Raw genomic sequence first — 26,485 nt, 5'->3', positions numbered from 1 at the left:
TTCATTTTAATAATACAAGTAGGTTTCAAATGATTCCAGATATTAGTAACAATGCATTAAATATATATGTAATTTTATGTATACAATGCTTTTATATGTTATCTCATTTAATGGTTAGAGCACTCTTGTGTCCCAAGGGATTAGCCAAAGAACATATAATACAACCCATAGACACAGACAACATGTAGTGACGGCCAGAGGGAAGCAGGGAGCGGGCGGAAGGCCTGGACAGAGGTGAGCAAAGGGTGGAGAATGGGGTATCTGTAATAGTGTCAACAATACAAACGAAATTTAATAAAAAAAAAAGTAGGAAACATACCTTTGCTAGGCCTTTTTACAAATGACTCTTAAGGAAAAGTTATTGAATGGGCCAGAAAGGAGCAAACATGAACTAGAACATACTTTTTTTTTAGTCCAATGGCCTTTTCATGTTTTATTACATCCTACTGGGACTAGAGAGAGCTTAGTTTTTTCAGTCGTGTTAGGAATATAGACCAGTTAAATCTTAAATTGCTTACTACAGAAAGTAGTCATTGACGACGGGAAATATGGACTTTAAGTGGTTGGAAAAGTCTACATGCAAAAGCTGGGAGTGGGGGTGGGGGTGTAGTTTCCATCAAAAATTTAAAAACATCTGACTCCCTATTTTGATCTGGACCTGCTAGATGCAAAGTTAAAAAATGGTTACGAAAAGATCCTGACTTCGAGGATCACAATCTAGTGATCTGGCCTCTGAAGAACTGATTACGATTTACAAAGATAGGTAGGTGTTCAGAGGAGGGGCGACTCATAATCAGATCAAAAGAGAAGGCAAAACGTCGTGCAAATGATGGACTTTTGAGAATAAGAGGAGCCCTCAGTTTTAGTTTGATCTAAAAAAAAAAAAAAAAGGCTCTAATTTTTGTTTCTTGTTTAGTAGAACATTCACCGTTGTTTGAAACCAGGAACAAAACTGACCTCTTTTAGCTGTTTCCTATGTGTGTTCCCCTTTAAAAGTGTAGAATCTATCCCTTAGGGGCCACACTTCAGAAAAACGTTTTCTATGTATTAAACCATAAGCTCGTTTTAAAAGAACTGGACAGAGTCAAGGGACTGGGTTTGAGCCATGCCTGTGGCGCTAACTGGTTGTGTGACCTTGGGCAAGTACATCTCAGGATGCCGCCTTTCTATCCTTAAGATGAATATGATCCAAAGGCGCACCTTACAGGGTTTTGTGAGGATGACAAAGTAAGTAATACCAGTGAAAACATTCCCTCTACCACATCTACGGTGCTTCTGCTATCTCCGGGGTTTTTTTCAGTCTTGCCATTTTGAGACTCGGTGCATCAGAATCCAAAGGCCTGAAGTATCATCGCAAATGCCTGACGGTCCCTCCTCATACCCACCCATCACACAGTCCTGACGGCCAAGATCCGGGAGAGAATGCTCTGGTTCCGCCCAGAGGAATAAAAAGCGAGCGAGACTACAGGAAACCATTAGGGACGGTCCCCTAGGCGCACGCGCAATGGCCGCCCGCGCGTCTCCGCCCACGGGAGGGGGCGGGCAGCGACGTCAGGCGCGCTGACGTTTGCATGTCGTGCGCCGCCGGCCAGCGTCAGTAGTTACGGAGCTGTGCGTCGTGGTCTGCGGGGCCCGCCAGTCGGGGAGGGGGCGGGGCTTCCAGCTGGTGGCTGTGGGCGCGCGCTCCTGCTGCAGAGGGATAGGTCTTCTAGTTCGGTTCTTGCGCGCTAGTTAGTCGTAGGGACGTGTAGCCATCGAAGCAGCTTTCTTGTTCTGTTTATCAGAGCATCTTCCCTTTGGTTACAGAAGCGCAGGCTTAGGGTGGTGACTGTCATGTCGAGCTCGCGGCCCAGGCCCCGCCGAGCTGCCGGGAGTGCCGCGCGGGGAGCCGGGCGGGACGAGCTGGTGTCGCGGTCCTTGCAGAGCGCAGAGCACTGCATGCGTGCCCAGGACTTCGGCACCGCCTACGCCCACTACCTCCTGGTGCTCAGCGTGGCGCCGGAGCTGAAAGACGACGTGAAGGTGAGGAGAGCCCCTCTTGGCACTTGCCGGCTGATCTTCTGTTCTTCTCGTAAACATAAATAAATACATAAATAAATTGGGAGACGGGGGCTAAATTGGGGGGGGGGGCTGGGAGTTGCCATTAATATCTACTCGTAAACCTTGACTCCTTTTGTTTGCACCACAGCCAGCCCATCAGAAAATCCTGTCTGCTCCATCTTCAGAATACCCGGAATCACGTCTCCCCTCCTTCTCCTTTGCTACCCTGGTTTTAACCTCAGGCATCTCCTGCTGACAGTTGAAATAAGGTCACTACTAGGCTTTCTCCCACCGTCTTATCTCAACAAGGCCAGCGGGAGCTTTAAACAAGTCAGATTACATCACTTCTCTATTTCAAAACTTCCTTCTCCCACAAGTTTCAAAGGCCAGGTCGCACAGGAGGCCTCAGGTGATCATCTCCCACTTTTTAAACTGATTTCTGGCATGTTCCTGCCTCAGGGCCTTTGCACTTGCCCCTACTGTATGCAGAAGCAATGTTGTGGGTTTCTGTAGTTGAATAAATTTTGAAATTAGCCTGAAATATTCATCTGATGATGCATTCCTCAGGTTCAATTATTGGATTACTTGTGACAGTTAATTCTGTTTGGAAAAAGTTGTTTTTTCAAGTTATTTTAGAAACTAATTTTGCATTCAACTTTCAGCCTCAAGCTCCTTTCTTTTATTCAGGGTTTCTCAGCCTCAGTAGTACTGAGGTTTTGGATGGAATAATTCTTTGTTGTGGACGGTGGCCCTGTGCACTGCAGCATCCCTGACCTCCATTCAGTAGCTCTCAGTAGCCTCTACACATTTGTAGTTAACATAAATTTAATGTACATTTCAGGACCAGCTGGCTTAAAGGAGGAGAAGGTGATATGATTAGATACAGTTTGCTTTGCTAGGTAGCAGTAGAATAATGATTTTCTCTTTTCTTGTTCCTTAGTTTCCTCCTGTAAAACAGGGACAAGACCTTTTTCATAGATATTTAATGTATATTAAAAGTATAGCTGAAATCCATATTTCAATACATGGCATTCAGTAACTATCTCTGTTTCCTGCAGAAGAAAGTCCACATTTCTTGACCTGGGCCTTTGCAAAGTGCAGTATTCCCCCACTTATTGCGGGTATTACGTTCTAGATCCCCCCGCGATAGGTGAAAATCCGCGAGGTAGGAACCTTATATTTATTTCAGTATTTATATATATTTTAAGGCGTTATAAACCCTTCCCACACACTTATAAACCGTTCCCAGTCCCTTATTAACCTTTCCCACTCCCTTAGTAACCTTTTCCACACTTTTATAAACACTACTTATGTTCTTAAACATATTCTACACTCTTAAACCTACGTAACTTTAACAACATACGTATACAGTACTGCAAAATCCCACGATATAGCGAAAAATCTGCGATAAATAAATATATTTTTTTAAATCCCGCGATACAGTGTGGCCACGATAAGTGAATTGCGATATAGAGAGGGACTACTGTACCTATTTCTTCAGTCTTATTTCCGGTTACTCCCTCTACTCCCCACTGTGTTACCGCGGAGGAGAATGTCTGGAGCGAGATGCAGTTGGAGTGAGCGTGACAGTGGGAGGCTATTGCTGTTGTTCAGCAAGTGGTTGTAACACTGGGGATGGAGAGGAGGTGACAGATTTAAAGAAATGGAGAGCGAATAGACTGGTTTGAAATTAATCGTATTGGAGATAAAGTGACTTCATGGTTTGCCATCAGGTGGTACCTTAACCTTATATCCTTTGTGAGAGGAATATGATGGGTTCATTCAGAACATTTTGCATTCTTCCAAAATTGTATGTTCAAATTTTCTTTATAGGAACAAGATTTTTGTTCATGCTATTCTTCACACACTGATTGTTCAGGAAGTATTTGAGTTGAGCTGACTTTGAGGTGACTGAGGAAGCACTGCCTGGTTGAGATGACTGATAGGAAGTTGTGCTACGAGTCTGAGGTTCAGAGGAGGGTCATGATTGGAGAGGTATTGAATAGATGTAACATCCATCAACATGTAGATGATGCACTGGGGTTGGACGAGAAAAGAGAAGGCCAAGGACAAACTTCCAAAACACAGGCACCCCAAAAAAGAAGTAGATGGAGAATGTGAAATGGCAGCTAAGAATCAAGAGAGTTTAGAGAGTGGTCAAACGGTCTAATTTACATAAAGGTGGTACAATTTATTCATTTATGTATTTGTTTAGCAGACAGTGCCTTTTAAAGCTAAATAAAATTTAAGGTGATTATTTACTTATAGTTAAGTTTTAGTCTCTGGGGAATCTTCAACCTATATTGTATATTCTTTCACCATTTTTGTTATTGACTAATTTGCTGTTTTCTCTTTTGGAAAGGAAACTTTTCAGTATACACTCTTCAGATGGGCGGAAGAGCTGGATGCCCTCAGTAGAACACAAGACTTACTTGGTTGCTATGAGCAAGCCCTGGAACTCTTTCCTGATGACGAAGTGATTTGCAATAGTATGGGGGAGCATCTCTTCAGGTGTGGAGTGATTTCAGGTTACTTGTTAAGAATTGTTCTGCATCTGTCTGGATCAGGGATAAATTGTAAAATAATTTGAACAGGGAAAGTTTAATATGAAGAATTATTAACTAACAGGATCAGAGTAATGAAGGATTGGCTAATAAGATATAAAGAGGACTCAGAAGAATATAAGAATAGCAGATATAATGTGTAATAACAGAAGTTTTGATACTATATCATATAATGTATAATAGCCACTGTCCCTAAAGCTGAGCTGGAGTATCAAGGAAGAGTCCCCCCCACCAGGCTGAGAGCCAGGCCTTGCTGAAGAGGACACAGCTGTGGTTCACAGGATGGCAGAGAAGTCCTGTTGGGCCTCACCCTGGAACTTGTAGATTTGTCCTTGGGAACTTACTGAAATTTGCCATCGGGATTTCTGTCTACTCTCCACAGAACTTTTATAATTAGGAAAACTGGTCAAAACCAAAAATTTTTGTTTTGGATTTGTTTTAGTAAATCTGGTTTCACTTCTTTGTACAAAGTAAAGGGAGAATTCTTGTTTAGGAAACACCATTATAATGCCCTATTCTATATAGGAGGATCATTTTACATGTTCTAGCACATGTCCTCTGGTATTCCTGCCCTGCTCATCTGGCCTTGTTTTCTTTCTGTGAAAAAGGTATAAGAAATACCTTTATCAAACTTTATTAGTCAGCCTCAGTAATATAAATACTTCACAGTTCAATAGTCAATCGAAGTGTCTGGGGAGTGAAATGAATACTTCTTTAAGAGACATATTTGATAGTTTCCAGTTATAGAGTATAAAACTAGGAAAATAAGACAGATTGTCAACTGAAGCTTGTTTGTTCACACTGGCAGCTAACCTGATTCTGATACACATAATCCATTTACAAATTATCAGCCACTCTCCATTTAAATGAAATTTAGTTTAAAAAATGTTTGAAATAATTCTTCAAATTAGTCAGAAGTCTACATTTTAACTTCAAAGTTTTCTTCAGTTGTGTAAATAGAATTAATTTATAGGTTCTCATTATATTTCCAGATTATACATGTGTAATGATCAGAACATTATAAAACATATTTTAGAATAAAATCAATTTCACAGAAAATTGGAGCTCTGCACTTGACAGGTTGTAACTGTTGGTGACCTATTTTTGTAAGACATTAGCCTAAGCAATTATTAGTCATTGAGGAAAAAAATTCTTGGTGTGAATTTGCTTTGGGGAGATGTAACTACAACATTTTGAATTCAGACATTTGGCAGTTCAGAATTTGTGATAGTGTGATGTGGCTTTTGCTAAACAGTTTATGTACCTTTGTTCTTTAGGATAGTGGTTCTTAGCTTTTGTTCTATTCTACTTTTCTCATCAAAACAGTGCGTAACCTACTCCCCACCAAAAGAATCACTGTTCCAGGGAATAAGATTTCCAAAGTAAATGTTAGCTTCCTTTCCTGACATTTATTTGTGACATGAAATTTGTGTCTGGAGTGTCTTGTCTTCACAACCTTGTGTTAGCCAGTCATCAGATATAAAAAATATTAAATTACTAATCAGGAAGATAATGTTTTTTTCTAGTTAAAAGAAAAAAGGCATTCTTACAGTTTGTTGATATTATTGGCACACATGTGGAGTGTTTCAATATGAGGTACACTTTGGATCATCTATTTTTAGATTAGCATTGCAGTTTAATAAAACTGAGTATTAAGGATCAAACCTAAGGGATGTGCAAACTGAGGAAGTTATTAGATGCAGGCTTGGCACTGATTGAACAGGTCACTGATAATTTGAAATTTTAAAATATCCATTGCTCAGTTGGTCTCAATAAGTGATTACATCTGATGTATATCGCATTGCACTGTGCTGTGGCAGCTGCAGAATGAGAATAAGACAGCTCTGTCTTCAAGATACCTAAAAATAACATGAGTGCCTCTCATTTGACATAAGGACTTCGCTTTTTATTAGAATGTGGTTCCCCTTTTTGCCTAAACCATACTCAGAATGAATAGTCTGATTCAGTTCCTGTAAAATTTACAGAATGCTTTAAGTTGCTTATGAAGAAACAAGTGTAAAGGGTTTTGCTAGTTCTTTTCCACGTGGACCACCGCGGTGCTGATTTATAGACTACCACCCATCAATGACAGATAAACCCAGAAATTGAGAGGAAGCATTTAGAAATTTAATAGCAGTTTGGCATTGCTGTAAATTCAAGCATATGTTCACAGAACTGACTTGTTGAAGAGAGTTTGGACTAGTTTGGGTGCTGCTGAAACCTGATGTGCGAGTTACATACTAATCGTGCAGTACAACTGTACTGGTCTAGAGATGATTAGATACTTCAGCAGGGGCCTACTAGACGTAGGCATTAGTAGGCTTTATAGAGGGAATGGTTTTTAGAATGCACTGATGTTCTATTAGGTTGGTTAAATGGAGGATGAGCTTGAGAGCTTCTGGTATACTATAGTACAATAGTAATTTTGACTTAAGCACTTGTTAGTGTCCTGGAATGCACAAATATAACAGGGGTTCAGAAATGAAAGAAGTGGTCAAGGATTGCAGTGCTCACTGAAGGCTTCCCAAAGGAGATGGCACTTGGGTTGAGTGGGGTTGGGGTGCGGGGGAGGCTTTCTCTGGCCAGATGAGTGGCATGACCAAAGGCACTGTAACTGATAGCTTGTAGTTGAATACCTTGTCTGTCATTTTTTGCTCTAGGATGGGCTTCAGAGATGAAGCAGCCGGGTATTTTCATAAAGCAGTGAAGCTAAACCCGGATTTCAGTGATGCAAAGGAGAATTTTTATCGTGTTGCAAATTGGTTGGTGGAACGCTGGCACTTTATCATGCTTAATGACACCAAAAGGAATACGATTTATAACGCAGCAATCCAAAGGGCAGTTTGCTTGGGATCCAAAAGCGTTTTGGACATTGGAGCAGGAACTGGAATACTAAGGTTTGTTGTACTTCTGTTTTAATTACATTTGCATGTATATGTAAATTAAAGAGTTTACCAAATATGGAATATTTAACTTGGAATTTATTTCCCATAATCTTGTTATGATTATTAATGCAACTGTTATTATATTTTTCTCTATAACTTTTGCTTTATCAAGAACTGGACTTAACTACTAAGAAAAATTCAGGGTTATTATTGAAATTTTGAATAATGAATTTTAATAGAATTTTTTTACATTAATATTCTGGTTGGATCTAGTTATTTAAGTCTATGAGCATTCTTCATGCCAATTGTGTCTTCTTAATTGGGTGGAGGTCATGATTTATTGTATAACTTCCTTCTTGACAAGAATATTAGTTCATTTTTTAGTATGGCATGAATAATGGCTGTGTTAAAGAATAAAAGGAAAGCCCCATGTTTGAGTATCACAATTTCACTAACATTTGAGAAAATACATTGGATTGGCTTTTCCTGATGGCACACTTTTTCCCCTCGTAGTATGTTTGCTAAAAGAGCTGGAGCGCACTCGGTGTATGCCTGTGAGTTATCCCAGACCATGTATGAACTTGCGTGTGATGTAGTGGCAGCAAACAAGATGGAAGCAGGGATCAAACTCTTACATATGAAGTCGCTTGACATAGAAATTCCAAAACACATTCCTGAAAGGTAATATAATGTAAACTAATTTTAGTATTTATAATCTACTTTTTTTTTAAGTAAGATATTTACATTTCTAGAATCTGGTCTAAACAAAGTGCTACAACCCTCATATCAAAGTTTATGGATACAGGGTAGTTTAGCATAAGATGGGTTTTCATAATAAGGTCAGATTCTTGATAATATTTAAAGATCTTGAGAAAAACTTGTGGCGAGAGACTTAATAAACGAACTTGACATTTAGCCAGTTACTTTGCCTTTGTTAATTTTAGCGTTCTAGTTGTAAAAATGAATAATACCTCCAGTGTGGTCAATAACTATTTAAAAACTCTACTTTAAAATAATACATGAGTAGATCAGTCTTGATGGACTTATTATATTTTATATTAGTATCCTTGGCTTAAATTCAAAGTTTTGGAAGTTTTAGCTTTCAGTGCTTGGGCCCTTTCAAATGCTTTGAATACTGTATTATAAGCCCTAGCTTTTGATCCATATCATAAGGGTCATGGAATTTTAGGGCTAGAAGGGATTTAAAATCATCTGGTCCAAGACTATCATTTTGTAGAGTTTTCTCTGTGTAGCACATGCTTTACTACCTCTCCTGGGTAATCTATCTTCTCATCTTATTTAAATTCAGTTGATAATTGAAATAGGGCTTTTTATACTCTTGTTATTTGGACTATGATTTTAAAAAATCATTATATGTGTATAATATTTATATTTACATAATACACCTATGCTTTTCAATGGTCTATCTACATATGTTCTCATGAAATAGAAACAAGTCCTATTAGATTGTTGAAATATATTATACCCATTTTATAGAAATAAACAGTATCCCTATTTGTCTTTGTCTGCAGACCATGTGGCTTAAACAACAGACATTTCTTTTCTCAGTTTGGGAAGCTAGAAGTCCATGATCAAGGGTGCTGGCAAACTTGGTTTCTAGTGAGAGTTCTTTTTCTAGCCTGCAAATGGCTGACTTCCAGCTGTGTTTCCCACATGGCCTTTCTCTGTGTGTGTGGGGAGAGCGAGAGATCACTGATGTCTCTTCCACTTTCCACACCGGTCCTGTCAGTTCTCTCCACCTTTAGGGTCTTGTTTGACCTTAATTACCTTCTAAAGACCCTCTCTCCAAAAACAGTCACATTGGGGGTTAGAACTTTGACATGAATTTCGGTGGTACACAATTCAGTCCATGGCATGAATCAAAATTACCTTAATTTACATTTGTCTCATAGATGGTGTTGTGGAAGGATGTATTGACTTTGAATCAGGAGATATGGATTCCAGTACAGACTCCATTTTAAACTTATTTTGACCTTGAGCAAATCTAGAGACTTGAAGATGTTGGAATAGATATTTCTGATACCTTCCGCTTTGTAAATGCATGCAGTCATAAGTACTGAAAACTTGTTATAAATAAAATGCTGGGTTTAGGCACTAGGGGATACCAAAGCTGTTTTTGTCCTCAAGGCACTTACAGTCTAGATAGGAAGATAAGGAATAGTAATTAAACTTTTTAAAAATTTTCTCACTACACAACTGAATGATACAGTAAGTGCTAAAGAAGTTCAGAGAAGGGAGAAATCATGTTGGTGTGTCTCTGAGTGAAATTTTCTAGAAAGAAAAAGTGAACAGAGGAAACTCAAGTCAGTAAAACAAGAGAAGTCTCAGGAGAGGCACAATCACGTGTAAGAGGTAAACCCAGATAATGAACGCAGAGAAGGAATTTGAGAGGCCGGACTTCTCACCTGCATTAAATGTTATTTGTGTAGATCAAGGGAAATGAAAACTTAGAAAGACTATTCGTTTTGATAAGTAGGGGAATCATTGGTGATGCAGAGTATTGTTCTGTCGAGTGTTGGGGATTAAGAAGTCTAGTTAGTCAGCATGAAGGAGAAAGGCCGGTAACGTTAATGGGTGTGAACACTTAGGCTCTAGGCAATGAGAGAACATTCCGAGGGGGCAGCAGGGTCCAGTGAAGGCTGTGCTCCACCCCCTCCCCCGACCCCCGCCAGGAGGTGTCAGTGGAGAACAGAGGAGCCTGAAGAACATTAGTGTCAAGTTCTTCAAGATTCAAGACTAGATACGAAAAATGAAATGCATTAGGAAATTTTACATATGGACTGTTCCTATAATATACTTTTCCTTTTTTCTCTCAGCTGTGACATCTTTACATAAATAGCATGATATTTTACTTACATATGTCTTTAAAAAATCATTCTATAGAGTGTCCCTAGTTGTAACAGAAACTGTCGATGCAGGTTTATTTGGAGAAGGAATTGTGGAGAGTTTGATTCATGCATGGGAGCATTTACTTTTGCGGCCAAAGGTAAGCAGCATGGAAATTCTTAAATTGGATTAAGATTTTATTATTTTTACAGATATTTATTGACTCCATAGCACACCCATATAAAAAAACATATAATAACAGTGGAATGTATACTTGTGTGCCCAAATGGGGTATTCAGGAAAAAAATTCTCAAGGAAGGAATTCATAGGAATTGAGATTATATTGTGAAGGGACTGACTATTGAATTCTCGAGTAGGTCTGAGAAAAGGAAGTACTTCCAGTCTCACAATCCTCACGGCAGATTATCAAGAGTGTAGTGATAACCGTGTGTGTGTGTGTGTGTGTGTGTGTGTGTGTGTGTGTGTGTGTGTGATTTGATTTTGGTGGGGGGGAGACACAGAGAGAGACATTGATTATTTGTTCCACTCATTAATGCACTCATTGGTTGATTCTTGTATGTGCCCTGACCAGGGATCAAACCTGCAGCCTTGGCATATGACGCTCTAACTGACTGAGCTACCTGGCCAGGGCTTTCTTTGTATGGTTTTAAGGTTGTGGTTGACCCCAGGCTACTAATTGGACAGAATTAACTTTTATAATTACCAATTACATTTTGCATTAAAATCTTTTACTGGAGCCCACGAAATGTAGAGTGCTTTGTATACTGCATATTATGAATATAACAATTTTAACATGTAATAATAATTCACTACTTATGGAAAGTGATTTGGATTTAAAATAGATAATTAAAGATTGAAAGAAGAGCAGTTTGTTTTTCAAGTAGGTAATGCTGATTTTGGCTTTTCATTTAGTCACATCCCATAGTTTTTGCTCTAATCTACTTATACCCTTTTAATTCCCCTTCCCCTTTCTCCTTCCCTTCCTCGTTGTACTGTTAAAAAATATATTTACACACATACAGTACATTTATATATATAAAAATGCATACATATAGAAAATGAAAATAAAAAAATTTTAAAGAAAAAACTTCTTAACCTGTTTATGTTTACCTGTTGTTAATTTTTTTTCTTAGTAATTTTTATAGCTTATCATCATACACACATTTTTGCATACATGTAACTGAATCTAATTTTTATTGTATTTTTAGGTCAAAGGTGAAAATGGTAATTGTGAAAATTATGGGAAAGTTATACCAGCAAGTGCTGTTATATTTGGCATGGCAGTAGAATGTGCAGAGATAAGAAGACATCATAGGTAAGTGATTATTTAAACAGCAAATATTTAAAAATTCTAATTTTAAGGAGTACACTATACTTTAAAGGTTATTTAAAGAATATTTGTTTGGAAGAGAATTTGTAGTTTTCTAACCTTTAAATTCATGATGTTTATTCTGGTTTTAATTTTCTTTTTGAATTTTTTAGAACTTAAGGATTCTAGGATTAAAACCAGCTTTTAATTTTCTAGTGGAAAATTAATTTTGATATAACTTAGTATCCTTTTGATGTGTGATGGAATCTTATAGGAAAATATTAAGTTCACTGATTTTAGATGAAAGTGAAGTAAAAATTTCCAATATGAAAATAATTTTAGTTTTAATTTATTTCTTCCATTTCTTCTTAGTATAGTAATTTTATTGATATTACAATGATTTTGGGTTTAGGGGAATGAAATTTTAGGATCTTTGTACCCTTGAATTGCTGAGATTTACTTATCAGGTAATGATAAATTTTTTTTTTTTTAACTTTTAGACACTTCTTGGTTATATTTTTTTGAACATTTGTGAATTTTTATTTTGCTAAAATATTGATCTATATTTTGTTAGGACTTTTTAAGGAACCCTTCCTCCCTCCAATAACTTAGTAGTAGCAAATATATACATATTTTAGGAAATACTGATGAATAAAAGAATAAAATTAAAATCATCCTGATAACTACAATAGATAACTACTATTCATCTTTGTTATATTTTCTTCCTTATTTCTATGCATGTTACAGGATGATAAGTAAAAATTTTTAGGGATTGGGCAGGGCACAGTGCACTGACCAAATACATAGCGGCCTTAGTCAGCGCATGGGCTGAATTAGATGCACTGGTTGAATATCAGCTCTGTGTAAGTAAATGTGTGGCTGTGTATAAATTAAATTTTATTTCACAGTATTAGTGAATATGTTTGCTTTTTCTTTGTGAATCTCTCTGTTAATAGATTTGCTTTATGTATTTTTTTTTTTAAAGTATATTTTATTGATTATGTTGTTACAGTAGTTCCAATTTTTTCCCCTTTACTCCCCTCCACCCAGTATCTCCCTCCCCCAGCATCCCCCCCCAAGTCCATACCCATGGTTCGTAAAAAATAACTATCCCTCCCTCTCAGATATTAAGACCCTTTGTAATCTTGTAAAGGACAATGGGCGAAGGTCTCAAGCTCCTCTAGCTGCTTCAAGCTGGACATGGTCGTCGTCCTACCTACCCTTGGGTCCAGAAATCCCTAATAACAGTGGGGGTGTGGAGGGGAGGGTGGCCTTCCCACATGGGGAAGGATTGTGCAGACTCCAGGTCAGTTGGCTGTCTCCGGACAACGGCGTGCTTGGTTTAGCAGGCTGGCATCCTTGTTGTGTTCTGGGGGCAACAGATTTGGCAAAAAGGGTTAAAAAGCATCATTCAATCCATAACTACTAGGTGGCAAAAGGCAGGGATTAATTTTTCAATGTTCCACATTAGGAGATAAAAAAAAAAAAAAAAAAAAAAAAAAAAAAGGGCTTCTTTGGAGGAAGATGTGCTAGGCACATCTCTCCTGTCCAAAACCCTTTTGCCCATTTTATTTAGTTTGGGCTGAGGGAAATAGTTTATGTTTCCCCCCTCTCAGACCTCTGGGCCCTTTCTGTCCAAGCCATTAGGATAGAAAAGAGAATTCAGTTTTAAAGTGAAGCCCACAGACCACCCCATTCTTCACCAACTCAGCCATTTAGTTCAGCCAAACTGTTGAGTCTCCGGAGGCAGCGCTGCAAAGAGGATTAAGTGAGGCTTATGCGTACAATCACTCAGGTAATGCGGTCATAGGCTTATGCACTTTGAAAACAGAAAACACATGTTAATTTATGTAACATAACCAACAAAAAAGTCTCTAAATCTGTAAGACTGTCTTATTGGGAAGACATACAGTTGCAAGGCACTTGACATTCTACTTGCCTGCAACTTGAATCTCTTTGGTGATATCACAGATATGGTTTAATTTTCAAGTGAAACCATTTTTTAAATGAGAAGAAACTTTTAAGACGGTTAGCTGCCCTACTTTACAGTCTGCCACTGATCATTGTGCTTTTCCTTGAATACTGATTTTTCTCCCTAAGATTACTCTCCTTGTCTTTAAAGGGACTACATTAAGTCCATTTTTAATTTATCCTGTTCATTTGCATAAGCATAACAAGAGCAGCAAATGATCACTTATGATCTTTAGTTCTGTTTTGCTGGAACTTACCCAAGGAACATTTAGGGTGGCCCTCAGTCTGCTCTTCAGTGCACAGAAGCTGGGCCACATACCTGGCATTCATCCTTGCCTGTACACACCTGTCCTTTCCAAGTCTTTCTGGTTTTCCATTGTGCCTTAAGGTCCCTTCTAGCCATCTTTCAGGAAAACAACCTTCGTTCCTTCCCTGGAGAGATTGCTGTGGACCGCACAACCAACCATGGCAGCAGGCCTTTTATTTCGCGGGCTTTTATTACCTTTGAAAGTCATTCCCAGTTCCTTAGGGCTTTTTGGTAACAACATGAGCCCAAGCATGTCTCCTTTAGGCTTGACATTCCAGTCAAAGGCTTGTTCAGAAAAAGGAACCTCTATTAACAACTGGTCTTATTAGGTCTATGCAAAGAAACTTAAGTCATTACTTACTTGTTTAGAATGCCAAACTCTGGAGAGATCAAATAGGGAGAAAAATATACAACGTGAAGGAAAATCTTTGTCCTAATATTCACTGAACTGGCATTTCCATTCTTCATATTTTCATTTTCCCCCACTAAAAAAAAATTTTTTTGTTTGTTTTTCCATTACAGTTGTCTCACTTTTTTTTTTTTTTTTCCCCTCTTGCTTCCCTGTATCCTGCCCCTCCCTTCCCCCACATTCAGTCCCCACTCAGTTGCCCATGTCTGTGGGTCATTTATACATGTTCTTTGATTTTACACTTCCCCTTCTTACCCCCTTTTCTCCCTCCCCCCTCCCCCCTTGTTACTGTTAGTCTACTCCTTGTTTACATACCTCTGGTTCAATTTTGCTCATTTGTTTGTGTTGTTCATTAGTTTCCTGTAATAGGTGACAGCATAACGTATTTTTCTTTCGTTGCCTGGCTTATTTCGCTAAGCATAATTCTCTCTAGTTCCATCCATGTTGTTGCAAATGGTAGAAGTTCCTTCTTTCTTTCTGCTACATAGAACTCTATTGTGTAAATGTACCACAGTTTTTTGATCCACTCATCTACAGATGGGCATTTAGGTTGTTTCCAGCACTTGGCTATTGTAAATAGTGCTGCTATGAACATTGGAGTGCATAGGTTCTTTTGAATTGGTGTTTCAGGATTTTTCGGATATAATCCCAGTAATGGAATTGCTGGTTCAAAAGGCAGTTCCATTTTTAGTTTTTTGAGGAAATTCCAAACTGTTTTCCATAGTGGCTGCACCAGTCTGCATTCCCACCAGCAATGCACCAGGGTTCCCGTTTCTCCGCATCCTCTCCAGCACAAGTTGTTTGTTGATTTGTTGATTATGGCCATTCTGACTGGTGTGAGGTGGTATCTCATTGTGGTTTTTATTTGCATCTCTCTGATGGCTAGTGATGTTGAGCATATTTTCATATGTCTATGGGCCCTCCGTATGTCTTCTTTGGAGAAGTGTTTGTTCAGGTCCTTTGCCCATTTTTTAATTGGGTTGTCTGTCTTCTTGGTGTTGAGTCGTATGAGTTCTTTATATATTTTGGAGATCAATCCCTTGTCTGAGATGTCATTGGCGAATCCATTTACATTTAAGGTTATTACCGATAAGTACTTATTTATTGTCATTTTTCCCCTTTGTACTCATGTTCTTCTCTGTCTCTCTCTGTTTCTTTATCTTCTTAGAGCAGACCTTTTAGCATCTCTTGCATTGCTGGTTTGGTGGAGATGTATTCTTTTAGCCTTCTTTTGTCTTGGAAGCTCCTTATTTCACCCTCCATTTTGAATGAGAGCTTTGCTGGGTATAGTATTCTAGGTTGTAGGCCTTTGTTTTTCATTGCTTGGAATACTTTTTGCCATTCCCTTCTGGCTTGTAGTGTTTCTGCTGAGAAATCTGATGATAGCCTTATTGGAGTACCCTTGTATGTTATTAGTTGTTTTTCTCTTGCTGCTTTTAGGATCCTCTCTTTGTCTTTGAATGTTGCCATTTTAATTATGATGTGTCTTGAGGTGGGCCTGTTGGGGTTCATCTTCATTGGGACCCTCTGTGCTTCCTGGACTTGCGTGACTCTTTCTCTCGTCATGTTAGGAAAGTTTTCTGTCATTAGTTTTTCAAAGAGGTTTTCTATCCCTTGCTCTTCTTCTTCTCCTTCTGGAATTCCTATGATACGGATATTATTACGTTTCATGTTGTCCTGCAGCTGTCTTAGAACCTCTTCAGTCTTGTTCAGTCTTTTTTCATTTTGTTGCATTGTCTGGGAGTTTTTGTGTAGGTTGTCCTCCAGCTCGCTGATCCGATCTTCTGCTTCCTCTAGCCTGCTTTTAATTCCTTCTACTGTGTTCTTCAATTCAGAGATCGTATTTTTCATTTCCTCCTGGCTCTTATTGATAGCTTCTATGTCCTTTTTCATGCTCACGTAATTTTCTGTGAGTTCCTTGTAGTTTTTCTGGAGTTCTTTGAAGTTTCCGCTGAGCTCATTCAGCTTCTCCATAATCCATGTTTTGAATTCCATATCTGATAGTTCGCTCCCCTCTATTTCATTTAGCACTCTTTCTGGGGATTCTACCTTTCCTTTTGATGGGAGGTTGTTTCTCTGTCTCCCCATTTTTTTGACTCCTATTGTTTGTTGGTGCTTCTTGGAATGATCTGCACTTCCTGGATCTGCCTCTGGTGGCGTCAGATCATGTACCAGTCTGGCCCTAGGCAGCCTGTTGGAGACTTCCAGGGATCTACTGCTGTTGTCTGTCTTCTTTGATTGTTAATCTATTCAATCTGTGATTAGCTGTCAGGCTTAAGGACTGTGGGTGTGGCAGCTTAATTCCTGTAGGCAGGGCTTTTGCTTCCCCTCAGGCTGACGCCACTTGGAGGGGAATGGTCTACCCGCAGTACTGGGGATGAGTCAGCACTGGGACCCAGTCAGCTGCTCCTCCAGTTCTCCCCTCAAAGCCACCGTGCCAAATTCTCCCCAAGTGTCTCCAGTCCTCTCTGCCTTCCCTCTGCTTGAGCCCAGGGTAAGTGGTGGCCAAAATATTTTCGTATGTGATCCACTTAAGAGCTCTTTTTCTCCTGCTGTTTCTCTCCGGCTAGCAAGAAAGCCTGTGGCTTTTCGTTTTTCACAGCTGATACTATTTTACTTTCCACTCTGTCGCTGTAGGCTGGGAAGCCCAGCTGGGGGTTTAGACCCTGCCCTTCTCAGGGGGAATCCCCGGCTGCTGAGCTGTTTCTCAGCCCCTTCAGCTGCCACCCGTGGGAGCCCAGCCAGCCCTTCCGCGTCTCCGCACTCCCTACCGGTCACGTTGTGATGTAGCGGCCTTTTCTGTCTCTCCGTGGTTATAAGACTTCTTTCCAGCTAGTGTTCCGTTGGTTATTCCAGATGATTTCTCCAAAATTAAGTTGTAAATCCAGACTGGTCCTGGGAGGAGGTTAGTGTAGCTTCCACTTACTCCTCCGCCATTTTGGATCTCTCGCTTTATGTATTTTTAAAATCAGTTTCCTAGTGTAGTTCTCAGAGTTCAGAATTTTAAGTTTGCTTTTCACTTCTCTTCTTTTAAGAACAGTGGTAAATATCTTTGTGCTTAGTCCTTGTGGACCTGTCTTTATTATTTTCTTGGGATAACTTCCTTAATAATAAAACTGCTGAGTTGAAGGATATGTACATTTTTAGGCTATAGAAACGTATTGCTGAATTGTCCACCAGAAAAGCTAGGTTGTACCTTGCTGAGATTTCTTCCTATAACATAACTCTAGACTCCCCCTCCATCACCCGAGTTAGCCATTATTCTGATTCCTAACACCATCGATTGTTTTGCGTATTTTGAATTTCGTACAGATGGAATCATATGGTATTTTTTGTGTGCTTTTTCTGTTGTCCAGCACATCCATGTTCTTGTGTATAGTTTGTGCATTCTCATTGCTATGTATAGTTTGCCATTGTGTGACTACCCCACAAGGGATTTGTCCGTTTTACTGTTGATGAACATTTAGGTTATACCCAGTTTTTTGGGCATTGGAAATAGAACAGCATCCTTTAACATTCATGTGGTGATGGTGTGTATTAATTTCTGTGGGCCATATTCCTAGTGGTGGAAATGTCAGACACCTTGAGGTTTCTATACTGAGTGAATCTGGAATGGATATGTTCAGCTTGATTAGACACTGAAAGTCTTCCCAAGTGGTCTTACTGATTTTATATTGCTACCAATAGTGTATGAGACTGTATTCTCACCAGCGCTTGGTGTCGACTGTTTCCCCCCCCTTTGGTGGTTGTGTAGTATGGATTTAACTTCATTTCCCTGATGGCTACTAAATCTGAATAGCTTTTCATATGCTTACTGGCCATTTGGATATGCTCTTCTGGGAAGCATCTTAAGTCTTTTGCCAATTTTTGTTTTTCTTTTATTAATTTTTAGGAATTAAAATATTTTGGATATGAGCCCTTTGTTGAATAGATGTATTACAAATATTTTCTACTCAGCAGCTTGCCTTTTTACTCCCTAGGTATTTTTGATGTGCAAAAGTTTTTAATTTTAATGCAGGTCTATTTGTCGTTAATTGTGTTTAAGAAAACCGTCTCTGACATTTTATTTCATTTTTGTGTTTATTTTTGCTAGATTCAATATTAGATGCTGCTGCCTGATTCTAAAAAGGAACCCCATCTTCCTCCCATCCCCCTTATTTCCTCTCTCACAGGGTGGGTGTTAAGGACATTGCTGGGATCTGTCTGCCAACAAATGTGAAATTTCAGAGCCCAGCTTATTCTTCTGTAGATTCCGAAGAAACAGTTGAACCTTATACAACTGAAAAGATGAGTCGAGTTCCTGGAGGGTACTTGGCTTTGACAGAGTGCTTTGAAATTATGACAGTAGATTTCAACAATCTTCAGGTAAAAAAAAAGTTCAGGTAAAAAAAAATACATTTTGAGCACTAAACTTCATCTGTTGTTTAAAATAACATGTAGAACAGTCTTATTTTATGAGTTTGCATGGATTCCACTTATATATGTAAAGAAAATGATTAAATGGTAACTACAATTCCCTCCTGTGATTACTCACTTTAAATAAGAGAAAAAAGTTCTACGATTTGTTGAGAATGTATCAACTGCCAGGTGTTTTCCCGTGTGTTCTTACGTCTCTCTGAAAACAGTGTTGCAGTAGAGTTATACTTATCCATGTGCTATACAGATGAAGGAACTGTAGTTTACATGAATTTCCCCCAAATCACAGCAAGTGAATGCAGGGGCAGGAGTTCCAACCTAGATGTCTCCGACTTTTCTTAGTGTCACGCTGCCATTTCAAACTAACAGTCAGTTCCTCGAAATGAATAGTAACCCACATCTCTGTGTTGTGTGGTTCTTAGGGGGACCAACCATGTCAGTTTGCCCAGGACTGAGAGGTTCCTGAGACGTGGGACAGTCGTGGGCAAACCAGGACAAGCCGATCACTTAGTGTATCTGTGTGTACTGCTGAGCGGTGGAAGGAAGTGACGGACAAAGAAAAGTGCCCAAAGAAATCGAGAAAAGTTACATAAAATCTTTCTCTAAAGCCCTTTCAGGTTAAATGTTCAAGTACATGTGTTTTTAGACAAAACCTACCTGGGGAGAGAAGCCTTTGTGAGAGTCATTTTAGCCTAAGATTTTTATAGTTTAACCAAAGGTTTCCCCTGTTGACTGCCACTGCCTTTTCCTTGAGGTGGTGTGGAGCTAAATGAATGCGTTGGCAGTGCTTGCCAAGGCTGGGCTTTAAGAATGTTTCTCTTCTGATAACACGTTCCAACAGAGGACACCACGATTACAGCTGCGGAGTATCCCATGGAGACCCTTTTCTTAGTTTAAGCTTTTCTTACTTTAATTTTTCTTTGCCACAGTAAAAAAATACCTTTTACTAGGGCTTTAATTTTGAAAGTAATAGCTGCCTGTTTAATACTTTCAAGTAATACAGAAGAATGGAAAGGAGAAAGAAAAAAAAAATCTTTCTTTTTAAACCTAGGCCCTTTTTTCCTAGGTCATCAGTTTCAAGTGCATCGTTTCAGACTTGCTTTTCTATTCTATACACACACACACACACACACACACACTTTTTAATAAAACAATCCCTATTGCTTTGCCACTCACTGCCTTCATTCAACATACAGGGTGGGGCAAAAGTAGATTTACGTTGTGCATGTGGAAAATAATACAATAATAAATAATACAACAGAAAGCTGTGTTTCGTGTACTCACACCTGTAAACCTATGTTTTTCCTCACCCTGTATATCATGGACTTCTTTCTGTGTCAGTAATATGTACCTGCTTCCTTGTGTTTAAGAGCTGCATGGAATTCCGTTACGATGTATCGCAGCTTCCCGTCCGGGGGCCTTAAGCAGTTACAGGTGTGTCAAGATACTGGCACCCCGTCCCCGCCAAGGGCACCGGCAGGACTGAGAACTGGCAGAAATGCAAAGTGATATGCTGCTGGGGCATGTACATATTAAATGTATAAAATCCCTTTACATTTTTGTAGGAACTAAAAAGTCTTGCAACTAGAAAACCTGATAAAATTGGTGCTCCTGTGATTAAAGAAGGCATACTAGATGCTGTCGTGGTTTGGTTCGTACTCCAGCTTGATGACGAACACAGTTTATGCACAAGTCCTAGTGAGGAGACATGTTGGGAACAGGCTGTCTACCCTGTCCATGACCTTGCAGGTATTGTCTTGCCTAATTGTTTTGTTTTCTTAGACTTGTTGCTTTAATCCTCCAAATCACTGGAGTCATTGTCAAAAAATGTACTTTGAATTGTGAAGTTTCTAGTCAAGGGAGACTGATTACATTTTTGAGCATTTTCTTTTTCTATTTTAAAAACAGCTTTAAATAATATGTGCAGTTGAGAAGACAGACTCAAACACAACTCTGCTGCATACCACTCAAAAATGTCTACCATTAAATCATTTATTCAGCTCAGATTACTCTTGTTCCCAGTAGATAAGAGAAATGCTAGTCCATTTTTAATGGAACATAGTGGAAAATACTATTTTCAATGCAGGAGTTCTTACCGATTACAGGATCTGGTGGCATCTGTGGGGCCCCAGGTCATAGAAATGCACACTCATATAAGTGCAAAATTTTGCAGTTTTAGAGAGTCCATGAATCCATAGACTTCTCTAGGGAAGTTCTGTATTGAAGGTATTTTTTTGTATAGAAATTTTTTTAACAGCAATTGGACGAGTTTCAATACATTTATTTCACAGCAATTGCATTACATAGAAAAATTCTACCTTTTTTAAAGCGCGGTTTCTGTTTCTCCTAATCAAGGTTCACATTTGGCACAGGCCTTACGTCATGTACAGTGGTTCTGGAGTCAGTCAGGTGGGCTTGGGTTCAGATGTCGGCTCTGCCACCTTCTGACTCCCTGATGGCCTTGCTGGTTATTCCTCAGAGCTTTTGTTTTGTGATGTGTGAAAATGTGACCATTATTAGAGATAATGGATGTAAAATGCCTGCCATAGTTAGATGGACACTTAATAAGTGACGTTTTCTATCTGTGTTAATTTAAGCCCCTTATAGTAACTTAGACAACTGGTCCTTTTTTCAGTCTTTAGGGAAAGGACGTTTTAAATGTTTAAACAGAAGAAAAACAACTTATATTTTCAACTGACTTTAGTGCTGATAAAGGATTCTGATTATATGGTCACATTTTAAAGTTTTATCAAGTGTGAAAGCTAATAGAAAAGAACATGATATAGTCTATTGTAGGACTGAGTCTTTCCTTACATTTTCTAATTCTAAAGTACGCAAGCCTTTTCAGTTACGAGATACTGCTGACAAGGTTCTTTTGACTACTACTTTGTTCTTTTAGAAATTACTGTTAGAGAAAAGAATAATGTCCCGTTAAGTTAAAGTGAGGTTTGGTATTAACTCCTGAATATCTTCTTATTACTGTTGGCTTCATGACCAAAGAAGATTGAGAGTTCCCTGTGGTCCTTTCTCCAAACCCCAGTTTGGGGATGTGAAAAGATACCTAATGATTATAGGGGAAAAGCACTAAATATTGATTTTTTTTTAGGGTCCAATAATGTAGCTCTGGAATCTCTGTACTAGGTTGTTAATTGAATCTTCAAACTTCAGTTTTTCCCTATGTAAAGTTGGAGAGATTTTCCTAGCTTTTAAAAATTTTTTTGTAGGAAATTAATAGATTAATCAACTTAATTCTAATAAGTTAATAGATATAATCCTTCCTGTTGCAATTTTAAAAATGGGGAGGGGTGGTGGAATGGAAGGACTGATGTTTTATATGAACATAAGTCTTATAAACACTTGTATTCATCAATTACAACTTTTTTCTTTCTTTTTTATGAAGACCACTGGGTAAAGCCTAGGGACCTTGTGATGATGGAAGTGTCTTGTCAAGACTGTTACTTAAGAATCCAGAATATCAGTGTCTTCAGTTCGGAACCTGGAATGGATGTTGGAAAAAGTTTTACCAAGAATGAAGACTTGTTGTCTTTAGGAAATGAGGCTGAACTCTGTAGTGCCCTGGCTAACCTTCAGACCAGTAAACCAGATGCTGTGGAGCAGACATGTGTACTGGAATCCACAGAAATTGCCTTGCTTAATGACATTCCATATCACGAAGCCTTTAAAATGGCAATGAAGAAAGTGCTGTCGTCACTGACCCCAGAGACACTGTGTCCGGCCGTGGAGATGCGCTGCCAGGACAGTGAGAGGAGCGGTGGGCGTGGACAGAGTCCCTTTGAGCACAGGGCCTCTGAGCCTCTGTATGTGCTCGATGTGTCTGAAGGCTTCTCCATTCTGCCTGTAATCGCTGGCACACTTGGGCAGGTCAAACCTTACAGTTCCGTGGAGAAGGACCAGCATCGTCTCGCTCTGGACCTCATATCTGAAGCCAATCACTTTCCTAAAGAAACACTCGAGTTCTGGTTGAGACATGTGGAAGACGAATCTGCTGTGTTGCAAAGGCCAAAATCCGACAAGTTGTGGAGTATAATTATATTGGATGTCATCGAGCCATCTGGGCTCATTCAGCAGGAAATAATGGAAAAAGCTGCAATATCCAGGTAAAACAAAAATGTAACTGTTGGTTTTTATGAGTCATGATCTCGTATGTTCCTTGTCGTTACTAATTTTTTTTCCCCTAAAGAACGCCCTTGTGCTGTAGATGTGAAGGGGAGAATGCTTTGGGATTGAACTACCTATATGTAACATGGGAAATAAGTAAAGATCTGTAAAAATAGAAGATGTTCAGGGTAACTAAGGAACACTCAAATTTCAGCTTGCTGATTTCACAGAATGGTACCCTTGTGTGGTTCTTTGGGGTTTAAATTTTAACTGGTTTGGTAATGGTATTGGTAAGAATTTAGGTAAGAACTGTATAATTTTGTTAAGAGGTTGTAATTTTACCAATTATGGAGATTAAATTTCTGCCAGACTTTACTTAAAGTGTTAAAAAGTTAATAGGAAAGGAATAACAAAAAATGAGAATAGCATTACTGTCAGGGTGGAGTCAATTTTTAGGCTAATGTATATATAGGACTTATTACAATTTATATGATATGCTTACATTTCGTGAAGAAAGATTATCCTGCTTTAGCAGCATGACGTGTTTCAAGCAGTTTGATGCCATTGCATTTAGGAATCATCTGTAACTTGCTAATTCTGTGCCTATCAAATGATCTGTGTACCTATGGTAAACTGTTTCCATCAGCTTTTTATTTGGAAACGTTTCAGAATTTCAAATGAAAGAAAAATAACAAGATAGTAACAGTGAACACTAGAAAACTGTTTTGTTTGCTGAACCATTTAATAGTTGTTAGCTTCATATATTCTGACCCTTATTTTAACAATACACATGTGCCTCCTTAGAACAAAGGCTGTCCTCTAACGTAACACAAAATGAGCACACTCAAGAAACTTAGCATTGATAAAATGCTATTATTTAATAGTCTATATTAAAATTTCCCCTGCTCTCCCAGTAATACATTCATTATTGCTTCTTTCTCACCAATCTGGAAGTTCAGGTTGAAACCAGACTATTTAGTAAATTGAGGGATTTAATGTTAATTGTAAATATGTCAAATGAAAATAATTATGTAGTTTAAAGTACCTTAAAGTGTCCTCCACCCCTCACATCTTCCACATGATTTTCAAGTGGAAAGAAACAGACTATATATGTGCGTGTGGGAGCTGCCTTGGCTAAGAGCCCTAAATTTCATATAGGAACTAACATCCCATGGGCATAGTGTCCCATTCCCAGGGAAGCGCAAAGGTAGTGTGGCTTCTCATTAGGCTCTTACAGTTTGTTCATAGTTCTCTCAGTCTAGATGCAATCTACCTATTAATATTTAAACCATTTTTTATCATAGCTGTGTTGCTGATAACACAGCTAACTTTCAACCTATGGGATTTCCAGGGAAAGAGAAGATAAATCCAAGATAATTTTAGGAGAAAGGATTTCGCTAACCCTTTACTCATCATGATTAAGTTGTTGGTATTGTAGAGCATCAAGATGCCTCTTAAAACATTTTTCCTTCTCTAGGTGTTTACTACAGTCCGGAGGCAAGATCTTTCCACAGTATGTGCTGATGTTTGGGTTGCTTGTGGAATCCCAGACACTGGTAGAAGAGAATGCTGTTCAAGGGACATCACGGACTCTTGGATTAAATATAGCACCTTTTATTAACCAGTTTCAGGTAAGTGTCTAGAAGACAAAGACAACCAGGTGGCTGTTACCCACAGTCTACCTTCCCTTTCCCTGTAGTTTTATACAGTCACTGCTTAGTTGGGTTAGGATAGTAATGTTTCCTAAAGCAAAGGTACTTATTATGGAAAAAAATCCACGTAGGAAAGGTCAGATGCCTTTGTGGATGTCCAGGCGGGGGCTGATGTAATGTGCCCTCTGTGTCACCATGAACCGTTGCTCTCCAATATTTTATTCAGACAGGAAGGCATTCTTTAAACATTTCATTTCAAATGAGGAGGCTAAAGTGTTGGGACCCTTTATAGCGGTTGGTTCTCAGCTGTGACTGTTTTGTCATGTGCCCCATAATGCTGTCCCAGTCAAGTAGCACATACCCAGCGGTGGTCCCGTAAGATGGTCGTGGAGCTGAAAAATATCTGTTGCCTAGTGATGTCATCGCCGTGGCAGTGTCACAGACAGCACAATGCTCGTGTCGTTGTGGTGATGCTGGTGTAAAGGTACCGTGCGCCAGTCAGGAAGCACAGCACACGCAGTCACAGGAGTGGGCTGCACCCTCGAGGTCTGTGTAAGTGCACTCCGCGGTGTTCGCGCAACAAACGCACCTAGTGATTCATTTCTCAGAACGTCTCCCCCCCAGTTAAGCGCATGACTGCACTTTCAGAATTACTGATAACTGGGTCCCAGCTCCAGATCAGGGATGTGTGGCCCGAACAGCCAGACGTTTTCAAACCTCCCTAGGTGATTTTAATCTGTAGCGAAAGTTGAGAATCACTGCCTTAAAACCTGTTTTTCAAACAAAATTCACGATTAAATTGTTTGGTTGAATTTGGCTTACAGTATTCCCTCACTTATCGTGGGCATTACATTGTAGACCCCCCTGCGACAGGTGAAAATCCGCAAAGTAGGAACCTTACATTTATTTTAGTATTTACAGTACTGCAAAATCCCATGATATAGCGAAAAATCTGCAATAAATAATTAAATATAGTATTTTAAAAAATCTTGCTATACAGTGAGGACGCGATAAGTGAACCTTGATAATAGAGGGACTACTGTATATCATAGGGAGCCAAGTACAAAACAATCAGTTGGTGAGCCTTGGTCACAGGAAGAATTGAGAAGTAAAAGATGTATGCTTTCTGTAGGTACCTATCCGTGCATTTTTGGACCTGTCCTCATTGCCCTGTATACCTTTAAGCAAGCCAGTGGAACTCCTAAGACTGGATTTAATGACTCCCTATTTGAACACCTCAACCAGACAAGTAAAGGTAATGTAAAATAATTACTGTTGTCTTATTCAGAATAATTATGGTAACCTAGGTAATACTTTATGTACATAAAATTGGTTTAGGCACTTTCTTTGAAGATTTAAATGTTCTTTTATGAACAATATGCAAAAATGGGCTTGGGTAAGTAAATATTAGTGAATAAAATAAGTTGCTATTAATATGAATTGGGTAAATATATTTATGAAATATGGATCTAAAAAGGACAAAAATGACAAAGACTGACTGACTTATTCAAGTCTTATTTGTTCTGATGAAATTTTCATGATTTCTTAATTCTTCTAGGTACACATTTGTAAATCTGGTCAAGTGACTGCCATTCCCTTTTGGTATCAGATGTACCTTGATGACGAGATTAGATTGGATACTTCCAGTGGAGCCTCCCACTGGAAACAAGCCGCAGTGGTTCTGGATCATCCCATCCCGGTGGAGATGGGGGAGGAGCTGGTGCTCGAGGTCCAGCACCACAAAAGCAGTGTCAGCGTCACAGTGCAGCACTGAGGCGCGGTTTCCCGACCACACGCCGTTCCAACGATTTTTCTGGTCTGAGTGGTACAACTGTTATCATACGTCAAGGGAGAGGGGGAGACTTTCAATTCCTTGTATTGGTCACATATTTTTAAAAACTGACCTTAATAAAACGTATTTAAAAGATACTAAATTATCAAGTAG

The 26,485-nt window shown here is 39.0% G+C and overlaps 1 protein-coding gene across 1 annotated transcript; it reads left to right on the top strand.

Annotated features, from left to right (window-relative positions):
• Nucleotides 1-1,636: 1,636 nt before the first annotated feature.
• PRMT9 (protein arginine methyltransferase 9) lies at nt 1,637-26,485 on the top strand. Its single transcript, XM_090288893.1, has 12 exons — nt 1,637-2,022; nt 4,403-4,551; nt 7,265-7,501; nt 8,003-8,170; nt 10,394-10,496; nt 11,566-11,672; nt 18,526-18,718; nt 20,335-20,518; nt 22,170-22,887; nt 24,366-24,519; nt 25,673-25,795; nt 26,099-26,485. The coding sequence occupies exons 1-12, from the start codon at nt 1,834-1,836 to the stop codon at nt 26,312-26,314; spliced, it is 2,541 nt and encodes an 846-aa protein (XP_090145019.1). The 5' UTR covers nt 1,637-1,833; the 3' UTR covers nt 26,315-26,485.

Source organism: Furipterus horrens, unplaced genomic scaffold, assembly GCF_987537825.1.
Source record: "Furipterus horrens unplaced genomic scaffold, mFurHor1.1.pri manual_scaffold_10, whole genome shotgun sequence".
Taxonomy (NCBI): domain Eukaryota; kingdom Metazoa; phylum Chordata; class Mammalia; order Chiroptera; family Furipteridae; genus Furipterus; species Furipterus horrens.
This window is presented reverse-complemented; position numbering and strand designations above follow the sequence as displayed.

Coding starts and splice junctions, on each gene's coding strand:
- PRMT9 (XM_090288893.1), top strand. CDS start 1,834: ATGTCGAGCTCGCGGCCCAGGCCCCGCCGAGCTGCCGGGAGTGCCGCG. Junction 7,502..8,002: donor GCAGGAACTGGAATACTAAG/GTTTGTTGTACT, acceptor TTCCCCTCGTAG/TATGTTTGCTAAAAGAGCTG. Junction 22,888..24,365: donor GAAAAAGCTGCAATATCCAG/GTAAAACAAAAA, acceptor TTCCTTCTCTAG/GTGTTTACTACAGTCCGGAG.